The 27,305-nt window shown below is 33.0% G+C and overlaps 3 protein-coding genes and 1 long non-coding RNA gene across 4 annotated transcripts; 1 reads left to right on the plus strand and 3 right to left on the minus strand.

The window, feature by feature from the left end:
* Positions 1-8,172: 8,172 nt before the first annotated feature.
* Positions 8,173-10,007, plus strand: LOC112637594 (proto-oncogene tyrosine-protein kinase ROS-like). The gene is made up of 4 exons (XM_025407638.1): positions 8,173-8,268; positions 8,402-8,613; positions 8,880-9,350; positions 9,585-10,007. The coding sequence occupies exons 1-4, from the start codon at positions 8,220-8,222 to the stop codon at positions 9,930-9,932; spliced, it is 1,080 nt and encodes a 359-aa protein (XP_025263423.1). The 5' UTR covers positions 8,173-8,219; the 3' UTR covers positions 9,933-10,007.
* Positions 10,008-16,736: 6,729 nt separating this feature from the next.
* Positions 16,737-17,298, minus strand: LOC112637597 (WAS/WASL-interacting protein family member 3-like). Its single transcript, XM_025407647.1, has 2 exons — positions 16,909-17,298; positions 16,737-16,850 (listed from the first exon to the last, which is right to left on the minus strand). The coding sequence occupies exons 1-2, from the start codon at positions 17,296-17,298 to the stop codon at positions 16,737-16,739; spliced, it is 504 nt and encodes a 167-aa protein (XP_025263432.1).
* Positions 17,299-17,328: 30 nt separating this feature from the next.
* On the minus strand, positions 17,329-17,889 carry LOC112637598. The gene has a single exon (XM_025407648.1). It carries the CDS (start codon positions 17,887-17,889, stop codon positions 17,329-17,331), a length of 561 nt encoding a protein of 186 aa, XP_025263433.1.
* A 5,443-nt stretch (positions 17,890-23,332) lies between these two features.
* On the minus strand, positions 23,333-26,837 carry LOC112637595. The gene is made up of 5 exons (XR_003122620.1): positions 25,302-26,837; positions 24,702-24,992; positions 24,324-24,501; positions 23,884-24,259; positions 23,333-23,415 (listed from the first exon to the last, which is right to left on the minus strand). It is a non-coding gene; the product is annotated as an uncharacterized LOC112637595 (long non-coding RNA).
* Positions 26,838-27,305: the final 468 nt, after the last annotated feature.

The raw sequence follows: 27,305 nt of genomic DNA on the forward strand, positions 1-27,305 counted from the left end.
AGTGTCAAAATCACCACTTCTGAAGCGTTTAAACCAATCTTCACAAGTTGTTTTCGATGGTGCATGTTCGCCGTAAGTCTCTTCAAGCAAACGACGTGCTTCAGCTGCATTTTTTTTCAAGTTGAAGCAAAAAAGCAGAGCTTCCCGCAAATGCTGTTTATTTGGCACAAAACTCGACATCTCCATTGTTAGAAAAAATATTTTTGCGTTGCGACACGTATTGGTATTATGACTGGTAATTGTTGACAGATGTCAGAGCTATAAAAATAAACAACTTCAGACATGTAATGTCGACTACATCTGTCGTTGGTGCCAATCATGTGTGAAACCCGGAAACTTAGTTGCGCACCTAGTATATATATATATATATATATATATATATATATATATATATATAATCATATATATGTAATAATTATTTCTAAAAATAACAATTTTTAAATTTAATAAAGTTTTCTGTCTACTATCTGCTACATTAATATATACATACGATGACACTTCAATAGATTTTTATGTTATTAATCTTCAGTTTCTAAAATTTCTTTATCTTTCTGGATATTTATAATATTTATAATATTTATTGATATAGTAAGATTTAAGTAGATTTTATTTTAAGATATTAATTTAAAAAGTTAGCATCACTTCTTTGTGTTAAGAATAATTATACAGCGTGTGTCAAAAGTTCCGGGACGGCTGGATAATTTGAAAAATACGCATCACAGAGGAAAATGACCTAGACAAAAGTTGTAGAATTTTTCCCGGGCAATCTGACGGTGACCTTAGATTTGACCTTGGATAGTCATTTGAAGGTCACATAAAGATTACCTTCAATTTCTTAAATGGAACCCCCTATTTTTCATTGCATATTCTTGTAGCTTATCTCGAGAGCTTTCCAAAACACTATAATTAAGTACCTTTTTATTAAGTACTTTTTGAGTTATAAGGCTTGAAATAATTTTTTAATTTTACATAAACCATAAAATATCTAGTAAACCATTCATTTTTCGATTATCTTACCTTCATACTTTTATGTACAAAATAATGAGAGGAATCAATTGATGTAAAGAAAACATACAGTTGTTTTTAAGAAAAAATATGGAATTGTTAATTGCAAATTACATATTTTTTCTTAGAAACAACTATGTGTTTTCTTTACACCAATTGATTCCTCTCATTATTTTGTACATAAAAGTATGAAGGTAAGATAATCGAAAAATGAATGGTTTACTAGATATTTTATGGTTTATGTAAAATTAAAAAATTATTTCAAGCCTTATAACTCAAAAAGTACTTAATAAAAAGGTACTTAATTATAGTGTTTTGGAAAGCTCTCGAGATAAGCTACAAGAATATGCAATGAAAAATAGGGGGTTCCATTTAAGAAATTGAAGGTAATCTTTATGTGACCTTCAAATGACTATCCAAGGTCAAATCTAAGGTCACCGTCAGATTGCCCGGGAAAAATTCTACAACTTTTGTCTAGGTCATTTTCCTCTGTGATGCGTATTTTTCAAATTATCCAGCCGTCCCGGAACTTTTGACACACGCTGTATAACGGGACAGAGCTAAAGATCGAGATAGAAAATCTGTCTAATAAAAAAATCGTCCATCAAACATTTATCAAATTGTATCTATTAACGTTAATATTTCGATCGACAATACATTCAATAACAATTGCTAGAATTTATATTAATTTTCATTGTACATATATCCATTCACATACAATTATATGCACATATTCTTATCAATTTGTACTATCGGTTTATATTATCATTTTCAGGATTTAATTGTTAAAAATATAAATATACGACACTCGAGAAAAAACTTGACAAGAATATAAATAAAAGAAAATATATAATTTCTATGACTAATATTTAATAACTGTACAGAAACAATATTTTTAACCTTTTTATGCTTGAAGTACAAACATTAAAACTTTAGTAATATCGGCAAATTTTTGAAAAGAAATTTAAATTACAGTAAAATTGAGAAAAATTAACTAACCTATCATGAGAAAGAATCAAATCGTTAGACAAAATTGTTTGAATAATTGCAAAGAACTACACTTTCGCTTCTACTACTTGCTAAAAGCTGTTATGAATCCTCATTGACTCTTGTTAACCTAATTGATTGATTTTCTTTTTGATATGATGAGTTATGTTTGATATACAAGATAATTAAAAAAAAAATAAAAAATAGAGTTTACAATATGAATAAAACTACATCGCATTGAATATATATCATATAGGAATGGTTTATATCAAACCGGTATTATTAAGCAAACAAAAAACAAATGGTAATTTTTCGTTTAATTTTATAATTTATATAATTTATCATGAAAAGTATCAGAAACAACCGCTTCAACGATATTCATTTTCTAATTCTTTTCGTATGTTACACTTCATGAAGAATATTTCAATGTCTGAGAAAAATAATCATCATATGCTAAATTTCAAATCTGATCGGAGTCATTCTGATAGTGCTGTGAGAAATGAGCGAGAAGTCGATGAAGTAACACTTGCAAATATTTCTATCATCCCAGAATCTATCGGTAAGTTACAAAAAAATGCGACTCAAACATTAATAACATAATCTATGACGAAAAAGTGTAAATATAATTTAAATTTAAGAGAGAGGAAATCAAATCTAAAAATATCTTTCAGCAGTGAAAAGAACATAAATTCTATTTTGTCGAAAAAAGAAATAAAAAGGCATAATACAAACATAACATTGTACATAAAAATTGTCATGATTTAAGGCAAAGTCAATTTTATTAATTTGTTAATTGGTTTTAAAGCAATCGCAAATATTATACTTTTGATTTCTTAAGTTACAGGAATTTTTCGAAAAGTACTTCTTACTTTTTCAAAGTTATTCGTTTTTGCCACGAATTAACGATTACTTTTCCAAATCTTAAATGAAAAAAATTCTTATATTATTTTTTTAAAGGTCAATATTGTGTTAATTTCCATATTTTGTAGTTTGCTTTTTTATTTATTTTTTCTCTTTTCTTTACCCTGGTAGAAATTTTGATAGAGCGTTTGTATGGCACTGGCCAGCGTGCCACATTGCCACTTAAGAGGCTGGCATAACACGCTGGTAAGAGCCATCCACGAAATCGTCACGTTTTGCCCGCTGGCGCCACGTTGAATTGAATTTTGTGTTGTATTAACATAGCATTAACATAGTCCTAGTAAGATATTGTCATAGAGCAGATGCGGAATTACTGTAGTATAGCATAATATTGCTTTAAGAAAAAATATACTACTGAACTATTTGACTATTGATAGAAAACTTCCCACACAGCACCAAGTCGCCTAAAAGTATTACTAAAACTGGAAAAAAAATTCTGAAATCCAACAAGGAAAAAAATTTGGAATGCTACAAAAAATCCACATTATTAAATATTTTTTTTTAAATTCAGTTAGTCAGAAATTAAACTAAATTAAATTGATAAAGTAATGTTAAGAAGAAAACGTGGTTTACTCGTACACAATCAGAGAGGTATGGCTCTCTGATCGTGTACATGAGAGCAGCGTCGTTTTTTTGGCGATACTACTCACGAAAGAAAAAAAATATACTTTAGATCTCATGTGTGTACCAGTCCTTTATATACATTTCATAAAAAATTGTATACGAGTTTAGTTAAGTCTGGTGTCGCCGCATTGCGGCAAGTAAAGAAACACGTGTCGTATATTGTGTTCTTTTAATGTTATCTTTTTTGATAAAGCGAAAAGATGTCTGAGCATCTGACGTGGCGCAAGTATGTACCGCATCAGAAGCCCAGTCAAGTTCCAATTTACGCCCGTTTAATTTTATAATAATATTAAGCCATTTATATATCGACCGTGACCATAGTTCCATAGTTCCGTACCATAGTTCCATAGTTCTGGTGTGGATCTTTTCAGTTTTTGAAAATAAGACTGTGACGTAACAAACTTCCATTGCGCTGACAAGTGTTATGGTGCCGACAAGGCAATTTCTGCCAGGATATTTTCACATTAAATTGTTCTTTCTGATTTACTGAGATAATTTATTTAATCTTACATATAATTATGTTAATATGTACGATCTTAAAATCTTTAGAAAGCAGTTTGAGCAAGCCAACATCTCTCAGAGCATTTGTACAATTCGACAGTCAATTCACAGAAAAAGTAAACGACATTTTTGTGACATTAAGGTAAAGAATCTAAACTCTCAGTTTGTATTCTTTTATTTTTCTCTCTTTTACTAAATTTAACGACATATATATATATATATATATATATATATATATATATATATATGAAAATGTTAATTCTGTTATAATTTTGCTAAATATAAAAAGACTGAAATGTTATTCTTTCAGATGGAACCAACCTAAAATTAGGGATGAAATAATACAAGGGTACACGGTGCAGTGTATTTTCATCGAGGATTTAAAAGAGATTCAAATCTGCGAGGACAAAAATATCACAACTACAGAATTGGAGCACACGGTTCACAATCTAACATTTAACATGATATATTATTTTCGAGTACGTGCGCATACTAAAATTGTTGCTGGATCTTACACGGATTTAATCAATGTATCGACTAAACATGAAAATCCAATACCTAAATTATTACTAACAACGAATCTAGGTATCCAAATATGGGACGTGGATTTAAATATTACTAATTTCTTAACAGAGTACGTATATTGATAAAAAAAAATAGTTATAATAAGTTATTTTTAACATTAACTATAAAGTTAAAGTTATTATTAATATGCAAATTTATTTTTATTAACATTATAGCAGTAATAACTATAAAATTAGAAATCTCAACTATAATTTTTTTACTATACAATTAAAGTTGACTCCTTTTTTCAGATCAAATCCAGAAGAAATCGCTTATTCGATACAAGAACATAGAATTTATTGGAGTATTGAAAACGTTCTATTGACACTGAAGATTAATGAAAATAATGTCACAAAGATAGTTACATTTGATTATATTCTATATAATCTCCAAATTGACTGGGTAGCAAGAAATCTATATTGGGTCACTGAAGTGTCATTTGAGGACATATATTACATTGTAAAGTTCGACTTAACAATGTGGGAAAATGGCATAATTAAATTTGATAAGATTTTAAAAATACCTAATGTCAATATAAAAATAAATGTATTACCGTCTATAGGGTACGTTTACTATTGTTCGTCTGAAAAAATAATTTTCCATTAAAGATTTAAGCAAATTTGTAATTTTTCTATAATTTTAAGAGGTTTTATCATTCAGATCAAAAGTAAAAAGAAATAATATTTTATTATATAATTACAAGGATTTCGAATTTTCACTACATACAAGTTTTGGTTTTTATTAAAATAATGTTTTATAATAAGTAAAATAATTATATATTTTTTAGAATTTTCTATTACAATCCTAAGACATTGGATATGAATGGATATTCTATGCAATATCTTGATTTGGTGCAATATGATCTTGATGGAAAAAATGAACAAATTGTTCACACAAAATTATACTCTTGCATATTTGATCTGTTAAAGGAATCTTTTCATTATTCACTTAGTTTTATTCAAATGAATAATGAGGAGCCGTTAGTTTTCTGGATAGTTAATAATCGCATAATTGTGTCAAATCTTAACTGTTCTATGTGCACTATGATTTTACACAACATAAACTTAAGTGATAACATCAATTTCCTATATACGACGTTTGACAAAACACACATGTACATTTCAGCATTTAAATATGATCTAAATTTTAAATATATCTACGTTTTGAAAAAGAAATATGCAAGTCTCAGCGTAATTACAAACGAATATGTTGAAAAGAAAGTGACAGGCACATATGAAAATAACTTTTTTGATATGTACGTTTTGGATAAATCTTTGCAACCAAGTCTCAAGAGCGTCTCAAATGCATACAAATATGTTAAAAAGATACTAACAAGCTCAGATAAAAATAGGTTTTACAAAATGTACGCTTTTGATAAATCTTCACAACCATATCCTCCAATAAGATGTCTGACACCTGACGAAAAAGTTTATAATTTTGAGAATGTGACTGCAACGGCAAACAGCATCATTGTAAATTTACCAGAGCCGGTTGTAAAGTGTGGATGCAAAAAATATAATTTACCAACTACTATATATACTATCTTTGTAAACCATTGTTTAGACAACAACCTCATCAAGTCTGAAGAATTCAATGTGCAGACGTTCGAGAGATATTACGAGATTCAAAAATTAACACCATTTGCAGAGTACAAGTTGAAGTTTACTTTAAGCAATTTTTACTTTGATCAATTATCAATAAATCCATTGCATTCGAACGTGAAACGAATAAAAACTAATTTGGGCAAACTTAATGTACCAGAAAACATAAGTGTTTTAGCTTTGACGCCTACTATAGCAGTAGTTTATTGGATGCCACCCAAGAAAATGAATTGCGTGGTTGTGACTTACGAAGTGCATTGGAAGTTAGTGAACAGCACGCAGCAAAAGAGCAAACAATTTATCAATGTGCCGAAACGTGTGGCAGACGGCAGATTTTTCACAAAGATTAACTTGTCGCTACCAGTACAAGATTACTTGATATACGTACGTGTATATCCAAGTAATTTCAGCAATTTCTACAACGAGAGTTTAAGCAAGATCAATCACATATACTCAGAACCAAACAATATTATTTTGAGCGAGGTCAACACAAATAGCATGGACATTTTATGGATCTCAAACGTTAATCTTATGGTCTTTCCTATACTAGAGTACAAAGAGATTGCAACAGAAAAGTGGCAAACAACGAATAATTTTAAAATGAATTATAACAAGGAAGTAATATATCATATCGAAAATTTACAATCGGGAACTTTATACCAGTTTCGCTTGATATTGAGATATCCTGAATATGACGAAACTTACATGGCCGGCTGATGAAAGATTTATTTTTTCAACACATGGTAAGCAAATGAAATTACCCATACAGCACAATAAGATTGTAGATGTATTGAAAAATAATTTCATTGAAACATTGCAAATTGATTGCGAAACTTTGCTGAGTCATTGTTATAAAATGTGATAAAGTTAGGATATCCGCTTTTTGCAATGAAATATTGTAGCAATATTACGGTTTAATATATTGAAAAGAATGCAATGTTATTACAATCATTTAATAATATTATGTATAAAATATTTTTGTTTTTGATGGATAAATATCTTGAAAACATATAATTAAATTAAAAAGCTTGATATAAATAGAAGTTTGCAATATATAAGATAATCATATCTAAGATAATATATTGCAAAATTATATTTAAACGTAATCATATAAAATATGTTTTTATACAAAATTACTTTAAACTTTTACTTACAAATCATTTCTTTTTATTTTAAATGTTCTATATACTCTTATAATAGGTACTTATATATATGTCTCTTTCTCTAATGGTTAATTAATGTTTATACATATATAAACATTAGTTATAGAATTAATTAAACATTACTAATTATATTTTTATTTAAAAATTTTAAAAATCCGTTATTTATTTGTATGAGAAAAGCATAAAAATACATTGAAAAATAAAATGATAGATATAAAAATATCTATTCTTAATATAATAAAAAGATATCGTATTTGTACATAAAATAAAAATATATCATAAAATATATTTTAACATTGATATAAAATGTTATTTATATTTTAATAAAAGAATAGAAATGCTTAACTTTAACTTAGAATTGTATTTACTCGACTGATATTATTTCTGTGTCATTAATTCGTTTGACTTCTGTAAAAAAGTAAAATTCATCGCATATATATAAATATAAAAGTATATATTATTACATTATTTTTATAGATAAATTAAAGAGTGTTGATAGTTTCTCAATGATTTCAAAATATGAATATTACATTGCTAATACCCAATTTATATTTTGTTAATTTATATTTCTACAATGTTTGTGTAATGTTGCATTGCAATTTGTGATATTGCAATATTGTTGCAAAGTAGTTGTAACATTCTGTGCTGCATAGATATTATAATATGATATACTAATATTTTTAGATGTGAATAGGCCTAAAATTAAAAAAAATTAAATTTTTGTAATAAAGTTACAAGTAAAAATAAATTTTTAAAAACAGACACACACGAAGATATTAAAATTATATTTTTGCTTAATACAGATATTTTGGATACTACTGGAATAATAGCGGAAAAATATTACTTATTATTGATGTTAGGTTTTATAGTTATTATAATCTGCCCCTGCTACTTTTATTGTTGTAAGTATTGTACATTTGATGTTGGTATCAACTTGAATTGTTAATTATACGTATATATCTGATATAATATCTAAAAATTTACTAAAAAACGAAAAATCTTATATTATTACATAATTAAGTCGAAATTTTATAGCAATATATCGTCAACGCAAAAGTAATAATGATTTGACTACAATGACCGATATAGAATTGGGGATTCCACATGAAGTACGTTGCGAATACACTCAATTGAATACGATTTACAGTCCTATGTTACATTATAATCCGGATGAATGTGCGATAACTAAAATTGCACGTAAACAGATTATATTTGGAAAAATTATTGGTAGCGGCGTATTCGGAATGGTAAAAATTTATGTTTTCAAGCAATGTTTCAAATTAATTTCTGAATCAACAAAACAGATATGTATTTTCTAATAAAGATACAAATTATATAAATTTTTATAATAGAGTATAAGTAATATAAAATTTGGATGAGACAACAAACATTCACTTTATTATATATTTTTCGTTAAATTATTTAATATAAAGTGAAATATAATACTACTTGACATTAAACTATACATTTTCTAATAAAGTACGCATGTAAATTTGTGTGAAATATTTTGCAGGTGTATCAAGGAAATGTGAAAAACTTAGAAAGTTCGGGCACAGAGATATCCGTTGCAATAAAAACGCTTCGGAAAGATGCTTCTTCCCATGAGAAAAAGAAATTGTTAAAGGAAGCCGAGCTTATGAATCGTTTTCGACACAAACATATATTAAGATTGTTGGGTGTTTGTTTAGATGGGATTTATCCGTTTCTAGTGTTGGAATTAATGGAAACTGGTGACCTGTCAAGATATTTGAGAGATTGTCGAAATTTGGAAGCGTCAGATTCGCACGCTCTACGTTTGCAAGATTTGTTCGCCATGTGCGAAGATGTTGCGCGAGGTTGTTGCTACTTGGAAGAATTGCGTTTCGTACATAGAGATCTAGCGTGTCGCAATTGTTTAGTATCTTCGAGAAATCGCGAGAATCGTATTGTCAAAATTGGAGATTTTGGATTAGCTAGAAATATCTACCATGATTATTATCGCATGGTAAATACAATTATTTAAAAAAATTAAAAAATGAATTCCTTTGAAAATACTTTCCATTTTTTTATCATAATAGTATCGTGAATTGTTTCTTCAAGTAATATGGAATATAAATAGTTTTTATTTATATATAGCAAGAGATAACGTTTTCCTTTTTGCACATATTGTAAAAATGAACAACTTGAACCAGAAAATTAAATGTTTTAATGTTTTAATTTGGTTAAAATCATGTTTTAGAGAGGAGAAGATTTGCTTCCTGTTCGCTGGATGGCACCCGAATCTTTGATGATCAGAATATTTACTTCTCAAAGCGATGTTTGGTCATTTGGCGTTTTAATGTGGGAAATTACATCGTTGGGTGAACAACCTTATGTTGACAAGACTAATGCGGAAGTGATAATTTATGTACTTGCTGGAGACAGGTTGCCGATGCCTCTTAACTGTCCGTCCGCATTGTACCAGTTAATGCTACGTTGCTGGACTGCAGCGGATGCTAGGCCAAATTTCGAATTTTTTCTGAAAAATATTATAACATTAAGAAAGAACATAGAAGATGCCTTACTGAGTCCAGTCGATATTCTTTAGCCGATATAATTAAATTAATGTTTATCTTCTTTTCCGAATGATTCGATAAATCTTAATGTAGGAAAAATATATAGATGTTGCAAAATATTGTAAATGTCTCTTCTTTTATATAAAGTACAAAGAATTTATATGTACCATTCTATTATAGCCCTTATTTATATATTTTTATTATAATTTCGATATCAGTATAATATTTTTAAGCTTAATGTGCTATATATAATTAAATTATAAAATTTAATATAATTACAAAATAGTATTATTATTAATAAATAGGTTGTATGCACACAGTCTTTTAGTCTCTAATCATTTCCAATCGCATTTCTATCCAATATATTTTCTCCTTCGAGTTCTTGGATTGTTATTATGGTTTATTGTATTCCTTTGTTTTTTCCTTTAACATCAGAAAAGATTATCATCACTTGTCATGTTTATTCCTTTCTGTGAAGTTCTTCGGAATATTTAAATCACTCACGTTTAAGATATATTCAAATCACTGTAATTGCCTTTTATCTGTTTTCTCGATTACTATCTCTTTTTCTTTTATTTTATTCAAAATATTAATGTAATTAATATAATACATTAATTAATTAACATATAATTTATTATGTGAAAATGTCCAAAATATACGTATAATACGAAATTTAGTAAACATTTTTATATAGTTTAGACAAGCCTGATAAGCGATGATTAATTACGCGACATTTATCATTAATAATCAATATGCAATAATAGAATATAATAAGTAGAATAATAGAATAATAGAATATAATAAGAGCCTAATTTTTTATCTATTTATTAATTTGTTAGAATATAATAAGTTTTATATAACATAAATAATCGTGATTAAAAGAGTTATTAATAAAATTATTGTTCATTTCTTCGATTGTAGAAGAAAGTATTTTCATTACTGGCGCCTTTTGTGTAGATTATCAAAGAAAATATTCAAAACGCGAAAAAATAAAATGAGCTTCGATGTAAATCAACAATTAAATTACAAAATAAATCGCGATTTAAAATTCGCGAGAAAACGCGACGAATAAATCGATAATATTCATATTGCGTATAATTTTTATAATATAATAATCGAAGCCATCAAATACGACAAATCGGTAATAAAAAGAGGAACGATTTTAAACCTGGAGAAAGATTAAGATCTTGTTTCTATATCAGATTTCGCAAGATCAATCTATGAAGAAAAATTAAGTGATCCATTGAACATCGGGAACTTTACTGTAGGAGTAAACGAAACCCGGATCTCCCGGACTATTCCCAATAGCAATGATTTCAATAATAAATCAACGACAATTATCCCTCGTCATTATTTTCAATTCACGAAATTGATATTCACGTCAGAAAACATGTTCTTTCATTATTAAGAAATATATTTCTTTATTAAAAATTAAGTGGATATAACAATTTTTTATAGAAATATGATTACGAAAGATTTATAAATAATATTATAAATAATAAAATACAAAATAATTTATTTTAATAAATTACTGTTATGTTAATTACTATTATGTAATCATTATACGTATATTTTCGTATAATTTTTCATGTGATTTACATAAGAATTAACAATCATAAATACAATTTCATATAATATAATTATAGTCATAACTGTATTGTATTTTACAATTAAAATATCAATGTTAGATTATAAAATACATTTATAACTATTTATAATTTACAATTTACAATTTACGATCCTATCAATATCAAATAATAATATTCCATTTATTCAAATATTTAATAAGAGATAATCGATATAATAATTTGATATTGATAGCATTAACATTTGGATTAAATATTATATTGTATTTGATTTAATGCACATATATTTTTAAGTTTTAAAATAAAATGCAACATGTTTCAAGATTTCTCAAACGTTAATAATTATGCAATTTCTTTAATATTTCTGAAGATAATTTTGATAATTTAAATTTCACTTTTAAACACTTTAAAACATTTTTATTTTTAAAACATGTTATATTTATTTTCACAACGTTTTTAAAAATAAATTTAACTTAATTAAAATAATTTTAATTTACTCCTAGAATTATTAGAATATTAAATATGAAAGAAAGAACGAATCTTTTTTAATAGCCCCCTAACAATCCTACTATTAAAGAATTCGAATAATTTTAATAGCCCAGCAATCTTACTATTACAAAATTCTAATGATCTTAAAAGCCCTAACATTTCTAACATTAATAGAAGGATTCTAATGAGTTTTCTTAATAGCCTTAACAATCCTATTTTCTGATTAACTAAAATTATTCGAGATTTTAAGAATCTATCTCTAATCATCATTTCACCTAATCATGTATATATATTTTAGTCGCGTGCTCAACAGCGGAGTTGTTATTATCGAAGCTAGTTGCCTGCAACACACAAATATAAAATTCATTTATAATAATGCTCACCAAATACAATTAATATTTCAAAAAATTTTATCGCGCGGGATTTGATATCCGATGTGTAAAATAATAAGCAGATAAACACGTATGGAAAAATTTTGTAAATTTTGTAAATATTTGAAACTGTTTTTTAAATAGAAAATTTTATGAGTTTTATAAATCTTTCTTTTTAATTCATTTAAATAATAAGATTGAATTATTGTTCGTTTATAATAAGTTAACGATTTATAACACTTAAGATACAAATAATAGATATTTACCTTCAGCCACTATGCGAATGATTGTAAGTCAATAACATTACCGCGATACTGTTTATATCGCAACGTCGACCAAGAAAGAAAAGAATTTGAAAATATATGAAACGTCTCACACCACTACTTTACTGCTCAAAGTTCCTGTGCGAATGATCACAAGTCAAAAACCACAATATTTATAACCATAATGTTTATATCGCTAAGATCGATTTATACTTATTGTTATAATTTCTTGTTGAAATATTCTGTGAGTGATTGCCGATTAAGAAAATTTAAAACATTGATCGAAATTTATTTAATTCCAATAATATCGTTATGTAAATTATTATAATAAGCATCAATAATCGAAAGATCATAACAAAATTAATTCTTTTATATATCCCTTGTTTCAATTTTAATTCATAGTATTTAATGACTGCGATTTGGTAAAGATATATCGTTGCAATACAGTTTTATGTCCTTTATCATAAGATAATTAAATTATAATTATTAATAGTTATATCAAATAGTGTTTCAATACTAATTTCAATCGTATTTAGAAAAAATATTCGACAATATGCGAAGCGTTTCGGACCATTACTTTATTGCTCGAGTATCACCGTGTGAATGATAACGAAGCCGTAACATATAATAAGTATGAAAATATTAAATTGTAGAATTGTAGTTTTCCAATTTATAGATTAATTGAATAATTAGTTATTATACATTTAATTAACATACGAAGCATTTTACATCATTATTTTATATATTTTCTTTAGAGAAAATAAAACTACACCACAAAATATCGCAAAATATTGCAATATAAACAAATCTAAATTATCCCTAAATGCAGAATAATAGTCTACGCCCCCAGATATCGCAAAATATCGCAAAATATCGCAATATAAATATATCTAAACTACCCCTAGATATTTAATATTACACTGCGCCCCCAAATATCGCAAAATATCGCAATATAAATAAACCTAAACTACCCTTAGATACAGAATAATATTCTATGCCTCAAGATATCACAAAATATTGTAAAATATTGCATTGTAATTAAATCTATACTACTCGTAGATAATTAATATTACACTGCGCCCATAAATATCGCAAAATATTGCAAAATATCGCAATATAAATAAACCTAAACTACCCCTAGATAGAGAATATTACTTTACGCCCTCAGATATTGGAAAATATTTAAACTTTACTGCTCGAATGTCATCAAGCAAATGATAGCAATATCATAATGTACAAACAATAGCACGCTATTGTTTACGTCGTTAAAATCGAACATAATATTATTGATAATTCGTTCCCGAAATATTTTATATACTATAAAATATACACGAGCGAAATATTAAATTATAGAAGTATTTTAATTTATTGATTAAAATTGATTATTTATTAAATATTTCATCACGGAGCTAATTATTTGAATTTATTCGATTATTTTATCGCGCTTTTTCGAATTCAAATTCTATAATATTTAATTTTGCATTTTTTCTGATTAATTTTTGAAAATTCAGAAGAAAAAGAAGAAATCTCCCAAAGCATTAACGTAAGTTGAATCGTTTAATAATTTCATTGTATTATATAGAAATAATATCAGATTTTACTCTAACCTCTACAGTATTTTGTCATGTGTAACTGTTTGTATTTTTTATTGTTTTTACAGGTAGTTTGTGTTGAAACTGTTATATTTTATCCATCCAATTAATTATCCAGATTTGAAATTCAGGTTAGAAATGCATTTCAGAAACTTTTACTAAAATGCTTATATGCCTTACAATATATGTGTGTTTGTTGATGTGTATATTTGTTAATGATTGTTTTTTTACAGAATGGATAAGGAAGAAAAGAAAAAACGTGCTGCCAAAACTACACGAAGACAATATGAACTGTATCACATACAATAGATAATATACAATAGATCACAGACAATATATAATAGATAAGATAATATACAATAGATAATATACAATAGATCACAGACAATATATAATTAATATTCGATTCATCCTTTTATTATAATTTTAAAAAATAATTTTTTTTATTTGTGTATGCGTGTGATATGTAATTTATATATATCACATTTCTTTAATTGTTGAAAAGAGAAAAAAGGTAATTGTACATTAATAATAACGTTTCTCATTAATAAAGTTATGAATTGGTTTTTATCTCAAATTCTGTTGCAAATTGTAAATTATTTTAAACAAGTTATTTTAAACAAGTTTGATTTTACAAAAAATAATTTTATATGTCTATAGTTGAACAATAATTTCAAAATTAATTACTTACAGCAGTATTAAATACAGCGGACTTACGCTATTTGAAATCAACTCCTTTTTTTTATTGAAGACCGATGTATTATTAATTCGCACAAATAAAATTTCGACTTGTCATGCGGGTGTACCATAGTAATGGCAAGATCTCAATATTATAGATTAAAATGTATCTTATAACGACATCATTTCATTTAACAACATCTCTCTGGCTGTTGTTAAGTTTACGACAATTTCGTCGCCATTTTATCATTAATTAACAACAGTTACTATTTACAGAATAAGAAAAGTCATTCGTTAATGACAATCGTTACATAACAACATCGTTAAGGCTTACAGAATAGGGGTCTTAGGCTGATGGCAGAGAACTAGACGTGAACGCTTACGTCTGTCGTAGTCATGGACGTAAAGTAAGACAGAGAAAAACCGTATGTCGTAAAGACCGTTGTGAATGCGGAAAGTGTATCGTGAATGAAGTAAGTAATATTAATATATAAATATACTGGAATACATATTACTGAATATTTGATATATAAGTAAATATACTAAAATAAATTAAAAATAATACAGACAATATAAAAACAAAGATAATGATTTATTGTCTTCATTTTATTTTACTAAATAGTCAAAATAGTAACTATTTTTAGGTTAACCTGTATTTTCCTTTATTTTTTCAAAGTATATTTCACATTGAGGAAAATATTTTAAAATTGTCACGGGCGTATTCCGCGCGAATCGCCGTCGGATAGTCGGAGTCGGAATCAGGATTTGTTTTGACGTAATAAGAGCGAGAGCCTGTATGTGCAACAAAAATGTTTATTCAAGCAGATGTATTACAGAATGTGTGTTCGTGTAGGTGTGTATAAATGTGTGTGTGTGTGTGTGGGTGTGTGTGTGTGTGTGTGTGTGTGTGTGTGTGCGCGTGAGCAATAAGCGTTAATTATATTAATTCGGTACGGAGCGCGTGTTTATGTTTGAGCGCGGTGAATCGGTGTGCGTGGCGCTTTTTCTAGCCGCGTTTTTACAAACGTGCGTATTTCTTCGCGTATTTCTTTGGCGGTCGTTTCTGCGAATTACGAGTTTAACTCGGCGTACGCGTCTTTCGCTGAATCGTAGGTGTAATTCCCGGTGTGGCAGGAACGTTTCCTGGAAGCGTTGTGCCGGCGAGAATCGCTCGCCCGAGGCAGCTCTCCTCTCTGCCCCGAGGTATGATGCACAACGTAAGGCGGTTGGATGTTGGACCGTTTTCTCCGAGATCTCTCGGATGAACCGGAGTGCGCTCAGGTTCGTTTGGCGGTCGGGAAAAGTGGCTGGATAGACTAGCCGTATAATGATCGAGAGCGTCTCGATAGAGGAAGAGTGCTCTCTACCTCTGGTTCTATATTCGGCGTTTGCTAGGAGCGGTTTAGGATCTCGAGTCGTCTCACTGGTGCGAGCGGAATCGAAAAAGGTGATTAGATTGCCGAGTATGCCCTTTTTATACCGGCTAATTACCCGCGCGTCGGCGCGCGGCGGATTTACCCCTTCCGAACGGGTTTCAGGTAAACGGTACGGTCGGGCCCGTTCGGAGGGATTCGGGTGTCGCGCCGAACGCGGGTTTTCGCCGGTCGACGGTTCGGGATTCCTCGGCAATCTCCGATTTTTCCGGCTCGGCAATTAACGGCCTAACGCCGTTTCGAGTTTTTTGAATTGTTCAAAAATGTGGGCGCACCGCGCCCCTGCCCTTGCCCGGCGGGTGTTCTGCCGGGCGGTAGCTTCCGGCGATCGCATGCCGGGAATAACGATGCGTCTTAGGGGGTGCACGGGGTGCATCGTTACATCACCCCCCCCTTAGAATTGTGCCTGAACTTGTGGCATCTGTTAAGCTCGGTGTTCGGAGCGGACGGTCGGACTGCTGGTCGGTCGGACAGGTGGATCCTCCTCGGGATGAACGGTTCTAGCTGATTTTCCGCTTGTAGCGGAGCTTCCCGTCCCCTGAAAAACGCAGGATCCATCGCCCTTGAGGTGTCCGGGGCTTGTAACGGCGGCTTACATGCACCGCGAAATGCGGTACCTCCACGATGAGGCCGGGCTCTATTTCCACCTTGATGAGTGGTGCGGTCATCGGCCCCATTGGACGCAGGATTTCCTCCCTCGGTAGCGTCTCGGCTGCCGGTTTTTGCAGCGGTGTTGGCGGCTTCTCGTACGGCCGGATTGGCCTACGCCCAGGTGGTGGCGGTGGTTGGGCCAAGAGCATTTGCCGCTTCTGCTCGTTGACCCGGTCGGACCTCTGTACGATTGTTCCGACCCTCGGCGGTCGCGGCGGTGGCGGCTGCTGGTGCGGCTCAGGTGGAGGAGCCGGTGGCGCGGACTGCGCTTCCCCCTCGATTGCCTCTCCGAGGTAGTCGCTTATCGCTTTCAATATGTCCTCGTTGCTCGACATGTCGACAAGAAGTGACTTGCGTTGCTCCCGTTATTCGCTCTCGTCCTCGCTCTCGTTACTGTTGTTGTTATTGTTGTCATCTTTGATCTCAGTGTCGTTTTTCGCTGATTTTAAATCTTGAACGTGTATATGCCGCAACCACTTTCCTCGCTTGCTCCGGAGATCCACGATTACCGGCGAGATTACCCGACGTATTTCGAATGGGCCGTCGTATTTCGGCGCCAGCTTTGCATTGAAGCTACACGCTTTATTCGAGAGATGATGACCTTTCCTCCATACCCAGTCTCCTACCTGCGGCCTCCAGGTTCTTCTTCTTAGGTCGTAGAAATGCTTTTGCTTTTCAAAGGCTCGTGCGAGGTTGATTTTTACCAGCTCGTTTGCTTCTTGTAGCTGTCTCTGGATTGTTTCTGGAGCGAGTGCTTGTTTGTCTGACGGGTTGTCGTCCACCGGTGAATTTAATTCGCGGCCGTAGTTCAGAAATGCTGGCGTGTACCTTGTGGCGTCGTGTACGGCCGTATTGTATGCGAATTGGATCGCTTTTAGTTTTTCGTCCCAGGTTTTCTGATCTTTTCCAATATATTGGCTGACCATCGTTTTTATGGATCGGTTGGTCCTTTCCACTGGATTGCAGTGCGGTGCGTATGCGGGTGTTGTTACGTGCTTCACGTTGCATTCTTTTAGTCTTTGTTCTAGTTGTTTTGACCGTAGCTGGGTGCCGTTATCTGATAAGATACTTTCTGGTTTTCCGTGTCTTAGAATTACATTATTTGTCACGGCCTGTGTCACAGCATCAGCTGTGGCTCGACGTAGAGGCACTAGTTCGGTCCATTTCGTGAATCGGTCTTGCATGACTAAAAGCCATGTATGCCCTTTTTTTGATCTAGGCATTGGACCGATAAGGTCGATGCAAACTTGCTGCCAGGGTCTCTTGACCTCTGTTGCGTGCAGTTTTCCCGCCGGCTTTTCCTGAGACGCCTTGTGGCTCTGGCAGTTCTTGCAATTTCGGACGTATTTTGTGATGTCGCGAAACATCCCTGGCCAGTAGTACCCTTCGGCAATTCTTGCTATGGTTTTCGCGATGCCCAGGTGTCCGGCTGTTGGTTCGTCATGGTATTTCCGGAGTACTTGTTGACGAATCGGTGTCGGGATGCACACCTTCCACTGGGCGTCGCTGCTTACATCCTTGAAGTTTAAGGAATGGAGGATGTGCCGATATAGTCTCCCATCCTTGATTTTGTAGTCTGGTCTGGCGGCTGGATCCTGACGTACCTCCCTCCGTATTCTGTCGTACCAACTGCATCTCCTATCTTGTTTTACGGCGCTGATTTCCGGGCAGCGTGATAGCGCATCTGCCACACGATTCTGAACCCCCCGGCGGTATTTAATATCGAATTCATATTGCTGTAATTCGAATACCCAGCGTCCGAGTCGTCCGGTCGGTGATTCTAACTTTTGCAGCCATTTCAAGGCCTGATGATCGGTTATTACGGTAAAGGCATAGCCTTCTAGATAGCTTTTCATCCGCCGGATTCCCCAGACGATCGCTAGGCATTCGAGTTCTGTTGCCGTGTAGTTTCGTTCCGCCGCGTTTAGTGTTCGGCTCGCATAGGTTATAACTCTTTCTCCGTCATCATGCTGCTGCGTCAGCACTGCGCCAAGACCGGAGGTGCTTGCGTCGGTTTGCAATACGAAACGTTTTTTAAAGTCCGGACAGGCTAATACTGGAGCGGAGACCAGCTTCTCTTTTAATGAGCGGAAGGCTTTTACCTGCTCTTTATCCCATGCCCAGCGCGCGTTCTTTTTCGTCAGTCGTGTTAGCGGCGCGGCTATTTCGGAGAAACCTGCGATAAACCGCCGGTACCAAGAAGCCATCCCGATAAACTGTCGGATCTGTTTGACTGTCCGCGGTTCTGGCCAGTTAGCCACTGCGCTAACCTTCTCGGGGTCTGTCCGGATCCCTTCCCTGTCGATGATGTGCCCCAAGTATCTCAACTTATCCACGCAGAATTTGCACTTGTCAGGGTTCAGCCGTAATTTAGCGCTTCGAAGGCGGCGGAAAGTCTCGGCGAGCAACTCGAGATGTTCGTGAAACGTTTTGCTAATTATGATAATGTCATCTAAATAGACGAACACGTGCGGTTCTAAGTCCGGCCCGAGGATTGTATCTAATAATCTTTGAAATGTAGCTGGTGCCGAATGTAATCCGAACGGCATAACTGTAAACTGATACAGTCCTTTCCCTGGGATTGTAAACGCGGTCAATGGTCGGCTTTCCCGTGCGAGCGGAACTTGCCAATATCCACTTTTTAGATCGAGCGTCGATAGGTAACGTGCTTCCCTTAATTTATCTAGAGTCGCGGTGATTTGTGGTAAGGGATATGCGTCCTTCCGAGTGATGTCGTTTAATCGCCGGAAATCAATGCAGAATCTATGTTTGCCATCCTTTTTCTTAACTATCACGATGGGCGAGCTCCATGGACTGTGTGATGGCTCAATTACGCCTTGTTCGAGCATTTCGTCCACCTCTTTATTAATAACTGCTTGCATGGCCGGATTGCGTGGTCGGTATCTTTGTTTGATGGGCGTATCATCCTCTAGATATATACGATGCTCCATTTTGCTGATTGGTCCGTGAATATTTTCGAATTGCTGTAATTCTTGTTTTAGAAACTCCTGCAGTTGCTTCTCTTCGTCTGGGGTCTGCATGGCCAGTCCTCCAATTGTACTGCATCTTGGAAGCCATTTTTTGATGTATTTTGGTGGTGGTGGAATTCCCAGACGAAGTCGGTATTGCAAGTCGATTCCTATGATTATTTTATCCTCCATATGTGGGAGGATAAAAAAGTTATGCGTAATTGTCCGGTTGCCCATTCGTAGTGGTAAGGTTATGTATCCGAACGTCTCTCCCGTGCTGCCGTTTGCCAGGTATACCGCCCCTCTTCTTCCCTTTATTTCGAATCCCTCTGTACTCATGACCTTGGCCGTGTCTTCGTTAATTAAAGAGATCTCCGATCCTCCATCTAACAAGGCGTTGTAACTTCGTCCTTGAATGTATATCTCTATGTGCGGTCGCGATGTGAAGGTTATACGGGGCCCGGGGTTGTATTCGCGGCCGCCTCTTCCCCGGCCCCGGAGGCTTTTCCCGCCCTCGGGTGACACTCCTTCGTCAGGACGCCATCCTTACCACATTGTGAGCAAAATTTCTTAGCCTGTCTCCGGCACTGCGCGCGCGTGTGCCCTCTTTGCTTGCACCGCCAGCAGCAATCTTTTTTATTATATACCGCTGATATTGACGGTACCGCGATGTCTTTTTCCCGTTTCGCTGCTTCTTTTTGCTCCTGAAGAATGTCCTCAAACTCCGCGGCTCGCGATTGTAGTTCCGCAATGCTCCGCACGTCATCGATTCTTACATAGTGCTTATATGCTGGGTTCATATTTTCATAGATCATATCGAGCTGCTCGTCTCGCGAGTACCCTCCGGCCCGACGCATCCGTGTCATCATTACCGTGACGTACTGTGCAAATTTTTCTGTTGACTGTTGATGTCGCCCCATAATCTCTCGACGTAGTGAGGCCGTGTAACGTCGCGGTAGGAATTGCCCCCGAAAATCCCGTTCAAAATCATCCCAAGTTTCCCAAGAACCTCGGTAATTCCTACACCATAATAGACTATCTCCCTTTAATAATTCCGGAAGCCCTTTCAATAGCTGTGTCGGTGAGAACCCGTATGCGTCTCTTAATTCCCCCACCCTTTCGAGGAATGCGACGGGGTCCCGGCCGTCGAAATGACACCCCCATTTCCGTATTTGATCAATGATTTTCCCATCGTATTGGAATGCCATATCTGTTGCAGTGGGTGTTCTAAATTCTAAATTCGTCGGCATCGGAACTGTTAAGCGGGGTATCGCCCCCTGTGCGCTTACTTCCCCCGAGTATGTCTCTAATGCGTCTATTTGTTCGGGATGTTCTTCCGCGAACCGGTTTATTCGTCTGCGGAGTTCCTCCAATGTACCCGCGTCTTCGACGTTCAGAGCTTTAGCCATTGCGATTAATTGATCTTTATTTAATCTGTACAACCACGCCTTCATTTTTCACGCTTGCACGCTCTCTACGTGTCGGTTTTTTTTTTTTTTTTTTGAACTGTTCGGGCGCCAATGTCACGGGCGTATTCCGCGCGAATCGCCGTCGGATAGTCGGAGTCGGAATCAGGATTCGTTTTGACGTAATAAGAGCGAGAGCCTGTATGTGCAACAAAAATGTTTATTCAAGCAGATGTATTACAGAATGTGTGTTCGTGTAGGTGTGTATAAATGTGTGTGTGTGTGTGTGGGTGTGTGTGTGTGTGTGTGTGTGTGTGTGTGTGTGCGCGTGAGCAATAAGCGTTAATTATATTAATTCGGTACGGAGCGCGTGTTTATGTTTGAGCGCGGTGAATCGGTGTGCGTGGCGCTTTTTCTAGCCGCGTTTTTACAAACGTGCGTATTTCTTCGCGTATTTCTTTGGCGGTCGTTTCTGCGAATTACGAGTTTAACTCGGCGTACGCGTCTTTCGCTGAATCGTAGGTGTAATTCCCGGTGTGGCAGGAACGTTTCCTGGAAGCGTTGTGCCGGCGAGAATCGCTCGCCCGAGGCAGCTCTCCTCTCTGCCCCGAGGTATGATGCACAACGTAAGGCGGTTGGATGTTGGACCGTTTTCTCCGAGATCTCTCGGATGAACCGGAGTGCGCTCAGGTTCGTTTGGCGGTCGGGAAAAGTGGCTGGATAGACTAGCCGTATAATGATCGAGAGCGTCTCGATAGAGGAAGAGTGCTCTCTACCTCTGGTTCTATATTCGGCGTTTGCTAGGAGCGGTTTAGGATCTCGAGTCGTCTCACTGGTGCGAGCGGAATCGAAAAAGGTGATTAGATTGCCGAGTATGCCCTTTTTATACCGGCTAATTACCCGCGCGTCGGCGCGCGGCGGATTTACCCCTTCCGAACGGGTTTCAGGTAAACGGTACGGTCGGGCCCGTTCGGAGGGATTCGGGTGTCGCGCCGAACGCGGGTTTTCGCCGGTCGACGGTTCGGGATTCCTCGGCAATCTCCGATTTTTCCGGCTCGGCAATTAACGGCCTAACGCCGTTTCGAGTTTTTTGAATTGTTCAAAAATGTGGGCGCACCGCGCCCCTGCCCTTGCCCGGCGGGTGTTCTGCCGGGCGGTAGCTTCCGGCGATCGCATGCCGGGAATAACGATGCGTCTTAGGGGGTGCACGGGGTGCATCGTTACAAAATCTAATAATATCTTTAAAAATATGATGTACATCATATTATGAATTAATTATGATTTATTTACTATCAATAAAATAAATAAATTATTAACAAATTTTATATATTATTTTTTTCAGTATACATTTATATATAACAGCACTTTTTAATGAAAATGAAAAAGGATGAATTTTTTTATTTTGGTGATGTACTGGATAAACTTGTGTTTTCTATTGATGAGACGTAAAAAAAGGTAAATCAGATGATTAAATAGGCGATGGCTTGTGAGTCCGATTAATGAAAAGAGACTTCAATATGGAGATAATAACAATTTATTTCAAGAAATAAAAAATGATTCTGAATTATTTTATCGCTATACCAGAATGACGTTGGTACATTTTCAGCAATTATTACATGATAAATCCATACTTGGTAAAAAAGAGTTCTCGTGCTTTAATTCCAGAGTTACGACTTTTAATAACTTTAAGGTATTTATTTAAGTACATATTTCATGCCTAAATGTCTAGATAGTTAATATAAATGTATTATAATTATATATATATTATATTTTTTTAGATATCTTGCGACAAGTGACCTACCATGTAGCATAGCTTTGGCATTTCGAATTGGGGAATCTACTGTAAGAGAAGTGGTAAAAGAAGTTTGTTTTGTCTTAATTAAAGTTTTAGTATTTATTGATACTTTCTCTCACACTACTAATACAATATACAAAACGTATAATTTGAACACAATCAATATGAATAAATTTCCATTTTTTTAATAATTATTTACGTGGATTTATTATTTAATGTGAAAATATCCTTATTAGCAATTTCTTGAAAAGAGCATTGCATTTACAACCATTTTGATGGAGTCTGTGAAATAAAATTATTGTAAAATTAATAGAAATTTATTATATGAACTATAAATGTATTACAAATATCTATTACATTAAACGTTACTTGTAACATCAAATGAAACAAATATGCATAAACAATATCACAAACTTCTTCTTATCAAACTATTTAATTATATATTATATTATATATATATTATATATATTATATATATTATATATATTATATATATTATATATATTATATATATATTATATATATTAAATTATATATATATGTATATATATTATATAATACCAAAAATAATATACAAAATATTTTTATATGATCTTTTACAAACTAGAAATTACTTTGGTATGTTAAATTTTATCTAATTTAATTCCTCTGAGATCAAACAAACTTATCACAGAAAAAAAGAAAAGAATCTATGTCTATATTATAATATAAAATAAAAATATGATTTCTTTTAACAAAAGAAACTATTACTTTTCTGATAATGGTATAATCAGGGCATTCATAATCATTTTTCTTCTTATATTTTTTTCCTGTTCTGGAATATTGTTAAATTGCACTTTTATAAATTTCATGAAAGCATCATCAGCTGTTGAAACCTTCGTTTCCATATAATTTGAAATTCTATGACTCATTTGCACTAATGTTTGTTCTAATTCCTTTGTTTCATTAACTTTTCGTTTTTCTATTTTTGATGGCTCATTTTCTTTCTTAAAATTTTTAATATTATAAGTGCTTATATACATTTTCATTTTCTTCATTGCTTGATTCATTTGTAGCACTTTGTGATTCACAAATACTATTTTCATCAACTATACTTAAATGAGATTTTACACAATTAGTGTAGCTTCTGGAAATAAAATATATGTCATGTGCAAATATATTTAAAGAATTAATCCAATAAATTATTTTACCTTCGTCTTTTAATGACGTGATCTAGGAATACTAATTGTGAAAAAAAAGGAAATCGAGTAGCTTTAGCCACAGCACTTCCACTTTTACATTCCATTTCAGCTTTCCTTTTTTCTCTGTTGTATTGGTCTCTTAAGGAGATGCATCTTTTTTAACAATATGAAGGAGTGTACATGTCACCTAAACAGAAAGTATAAGATTAAAAAAATTTATGTGTGTGTGTGGTGTGTGTGGTGTGTGTGTGTGTGTGTGTGTGTGTGTGTGTGTGTGTGTGTGTGTGTGTGTGTGTGTGTGTGTGTGTGTGTGTGTGTGTGACTATGTATTAACATTATTTTGTAATTATATGATTTATTATATAAATTTTCAAATTTATTTTTCACCATTAGTTTTAGTCATTATTTTGGATATTTCATCCCAAGCATTTTGCTTCATCAAACTATCCTTAAAATTGGTATTACTTTTATTATATAAAAATGGACGTTCTCTATATAATTCAATGAGAAACTCATCGCACTCTTTTCGTCAATATCAATAGATGCAGATTCACAACCATTATCCCAGTCATCTGTACTGATTTTATCAGGCAAATCAGCAATAGTATTGCAGTAATTTAAATGATCAGACATTTTTTTATATTACTCTTAATAGCGGTTGTGAAAAAGGTAAATTTTCTGTTGAAGAAACAAATTAAAAATTAGATACAAATTTTAAAAAATAGAAAGAAAATTTGTTAAGAAAATTAATTAAGAAAATTTGTTAAGAAAATTTTTTCCATCAATGTATTTTGAAATAGCAAAAAAAATATTAATTAACCTAAAATAACAATTTCTATTTTGACAATTACTTTTTCGATAAACGAAATGAAGACAAATCACTTTAAATAAAGTTATTTTTATTTTATTCCTTTTTAGTATATTTACTTACATATAAAATATTCAGAAATATATATTTCAGTATATTTATATATTAATATTACTTACCTCGTTCACGATACACTTTCCGCATTCACAATGGTCTTTACGATATACGGTTTGTCTCTGTCTTACTTCCACGACTACGACAGACGTAAGCGCTCACGTCTAGTTCTCTGCCATCAGCCTATGTTCTTTAATCCTTGTCCTTAACAAGCGACCTGTTTGTCCTACGTAAGAGGCGTCGCAATCCGTGCAATTAATTTTATACACTATATTGCTACGCAAATCCTTCTGTAAACCGTCCTTACCAACTTTAATAAATCTGTGCAAATTGTTTATTCCGGTGTAAGAAAGCCTAACATCAAGATCTCTGACGCAGTATCGGAAGCGTTCTGATATGTTCCTCATATATGGAACATTAAAATATGCAATCTTACTTCCATCTCTCTCATCATCAATCACACTCTCATCATCATTCAAAACGTTATCATGTTTGTTATTAAATCTATGAAATAGGATATTAAGCCGATCGGCAATTGTGTGGAAGAAAAGAGAGAACGGATATCCATTGTTCAGAAGAATGTTAACAATAAATTCGAGATTTTCTTTGTGAAATTTAGGATGAGAAAGCCAGAAAACTTTATCTATTAAACCAATAATCGTGCCCTTCTTCTGCCATCAGTCATAGAAGGAATCTTACGTCCGTCATTGCCGAACATAGAGCGTTTAATCACACTTTTGATTTCGATGATGTTGAGTTTTGGACGAGGAAATGTTTTTAGGAAAAAGACTAATATCTGAAATGATTTATATTAAGCGCCAAAAGAATGCGTTGAACCTCCAAAGCGATACTTTAAAATTGAATACTTCGTGTCTGTCGATAATTGAAAACATGCCTAAGATTTAACGGGTTGTTTTCTATTTGACTGGCTTTGTCCTCTTTGTATATAGTTTGTTATTGCCGACCACATTATGACATCATTACCGTTGCCATTTGAATTATAGGCCTATTCGACTGTTAGCGTGTTGATTATTCGTGTCGTTTCTGCTGGTCTGTCTCTTGTCCGAGTGAATGGCTTTTGACTAACGTTAATGAATTTCTATTTTTAAGTCTTGTGACTAGATTTTGTATCTTATATTTATTTTGTTAGTGCATCGCTTTTCGAGCTTTGTGCCGCTGAGAGGGCTTCTTGTATCGGGCTTTCTCGGATGGATCAGCTCTGACGAAGTCGCGTCGCTCCTACAGACCATGCATGCATGTGACTATGCTTTCTTCTCTCTCTTGTATTTTACTGATATTGCGTTTTTACTGTATTCTTATTTGATATATTTTTTTTCTTTGTTTTTATCAGAATTACTGAAGAAGGCTCGAATTGAGTCCGAAACGTATAGAATAAAGCGAAAGGATCGTTAAAATTAAAATTGAATTGCTGTCTTGGAAATTATTTTATCTACGCCCTACAATTGTGTTGGCTCTTTACTGCCTTTCACTACTCACTTTGATTTGTTAATTTAGAGGACCTTTAACACTGTTTATTTTATTTTAATATATAATTATATATACATTTTTTTAATTATATGATAAAGTAGAAGGAAATAAATGACGCGCGCAAAGCGCGCGCAATGTTGTGTACTAGTATATCCAAAAAATACATAATATAGTAAATTTCTGGATTAAATAGTTTTCTTTATAAATTTTCCTAAATTGAGATTTATTTTTGGATTTCACGCAATAAATTACATAAATTATACTAAGATATAATAAAATATGTTGATAATGTATATATATATTGATATATATATATATATATATATATATATATATATTTGATATAGATATATATATATATATATATTTAATATATATATATATATATATATATATATATATTTGATATAGATATATATATATATATATATATTTAATATATATATATATATATATATATATATATATATATATATTTATATAGCTACTTTCTAATTTTAATATTTTGAAACTTGAGTATTCATTTTTATGTTAATTATAGATCCTATTGATCATGAGTATTTTAGCTTTGTTTTTAAATT

This window comes from Camponotus floridanus, unplaced genomic scaffold (assembly GCF_003227725.1).
Source record: "Camponotus floridanus strain SB8 unplaced genomic scaffold, Cflo_v7.5 scaffold181, whole genome shotgun sequence".
Lineage (NCBI taxonomy): Eukaryota > Metazoa > Arthropoda > Insecta > Hymenoptera > Formicidae > Camponotus > Camponotus floridanus.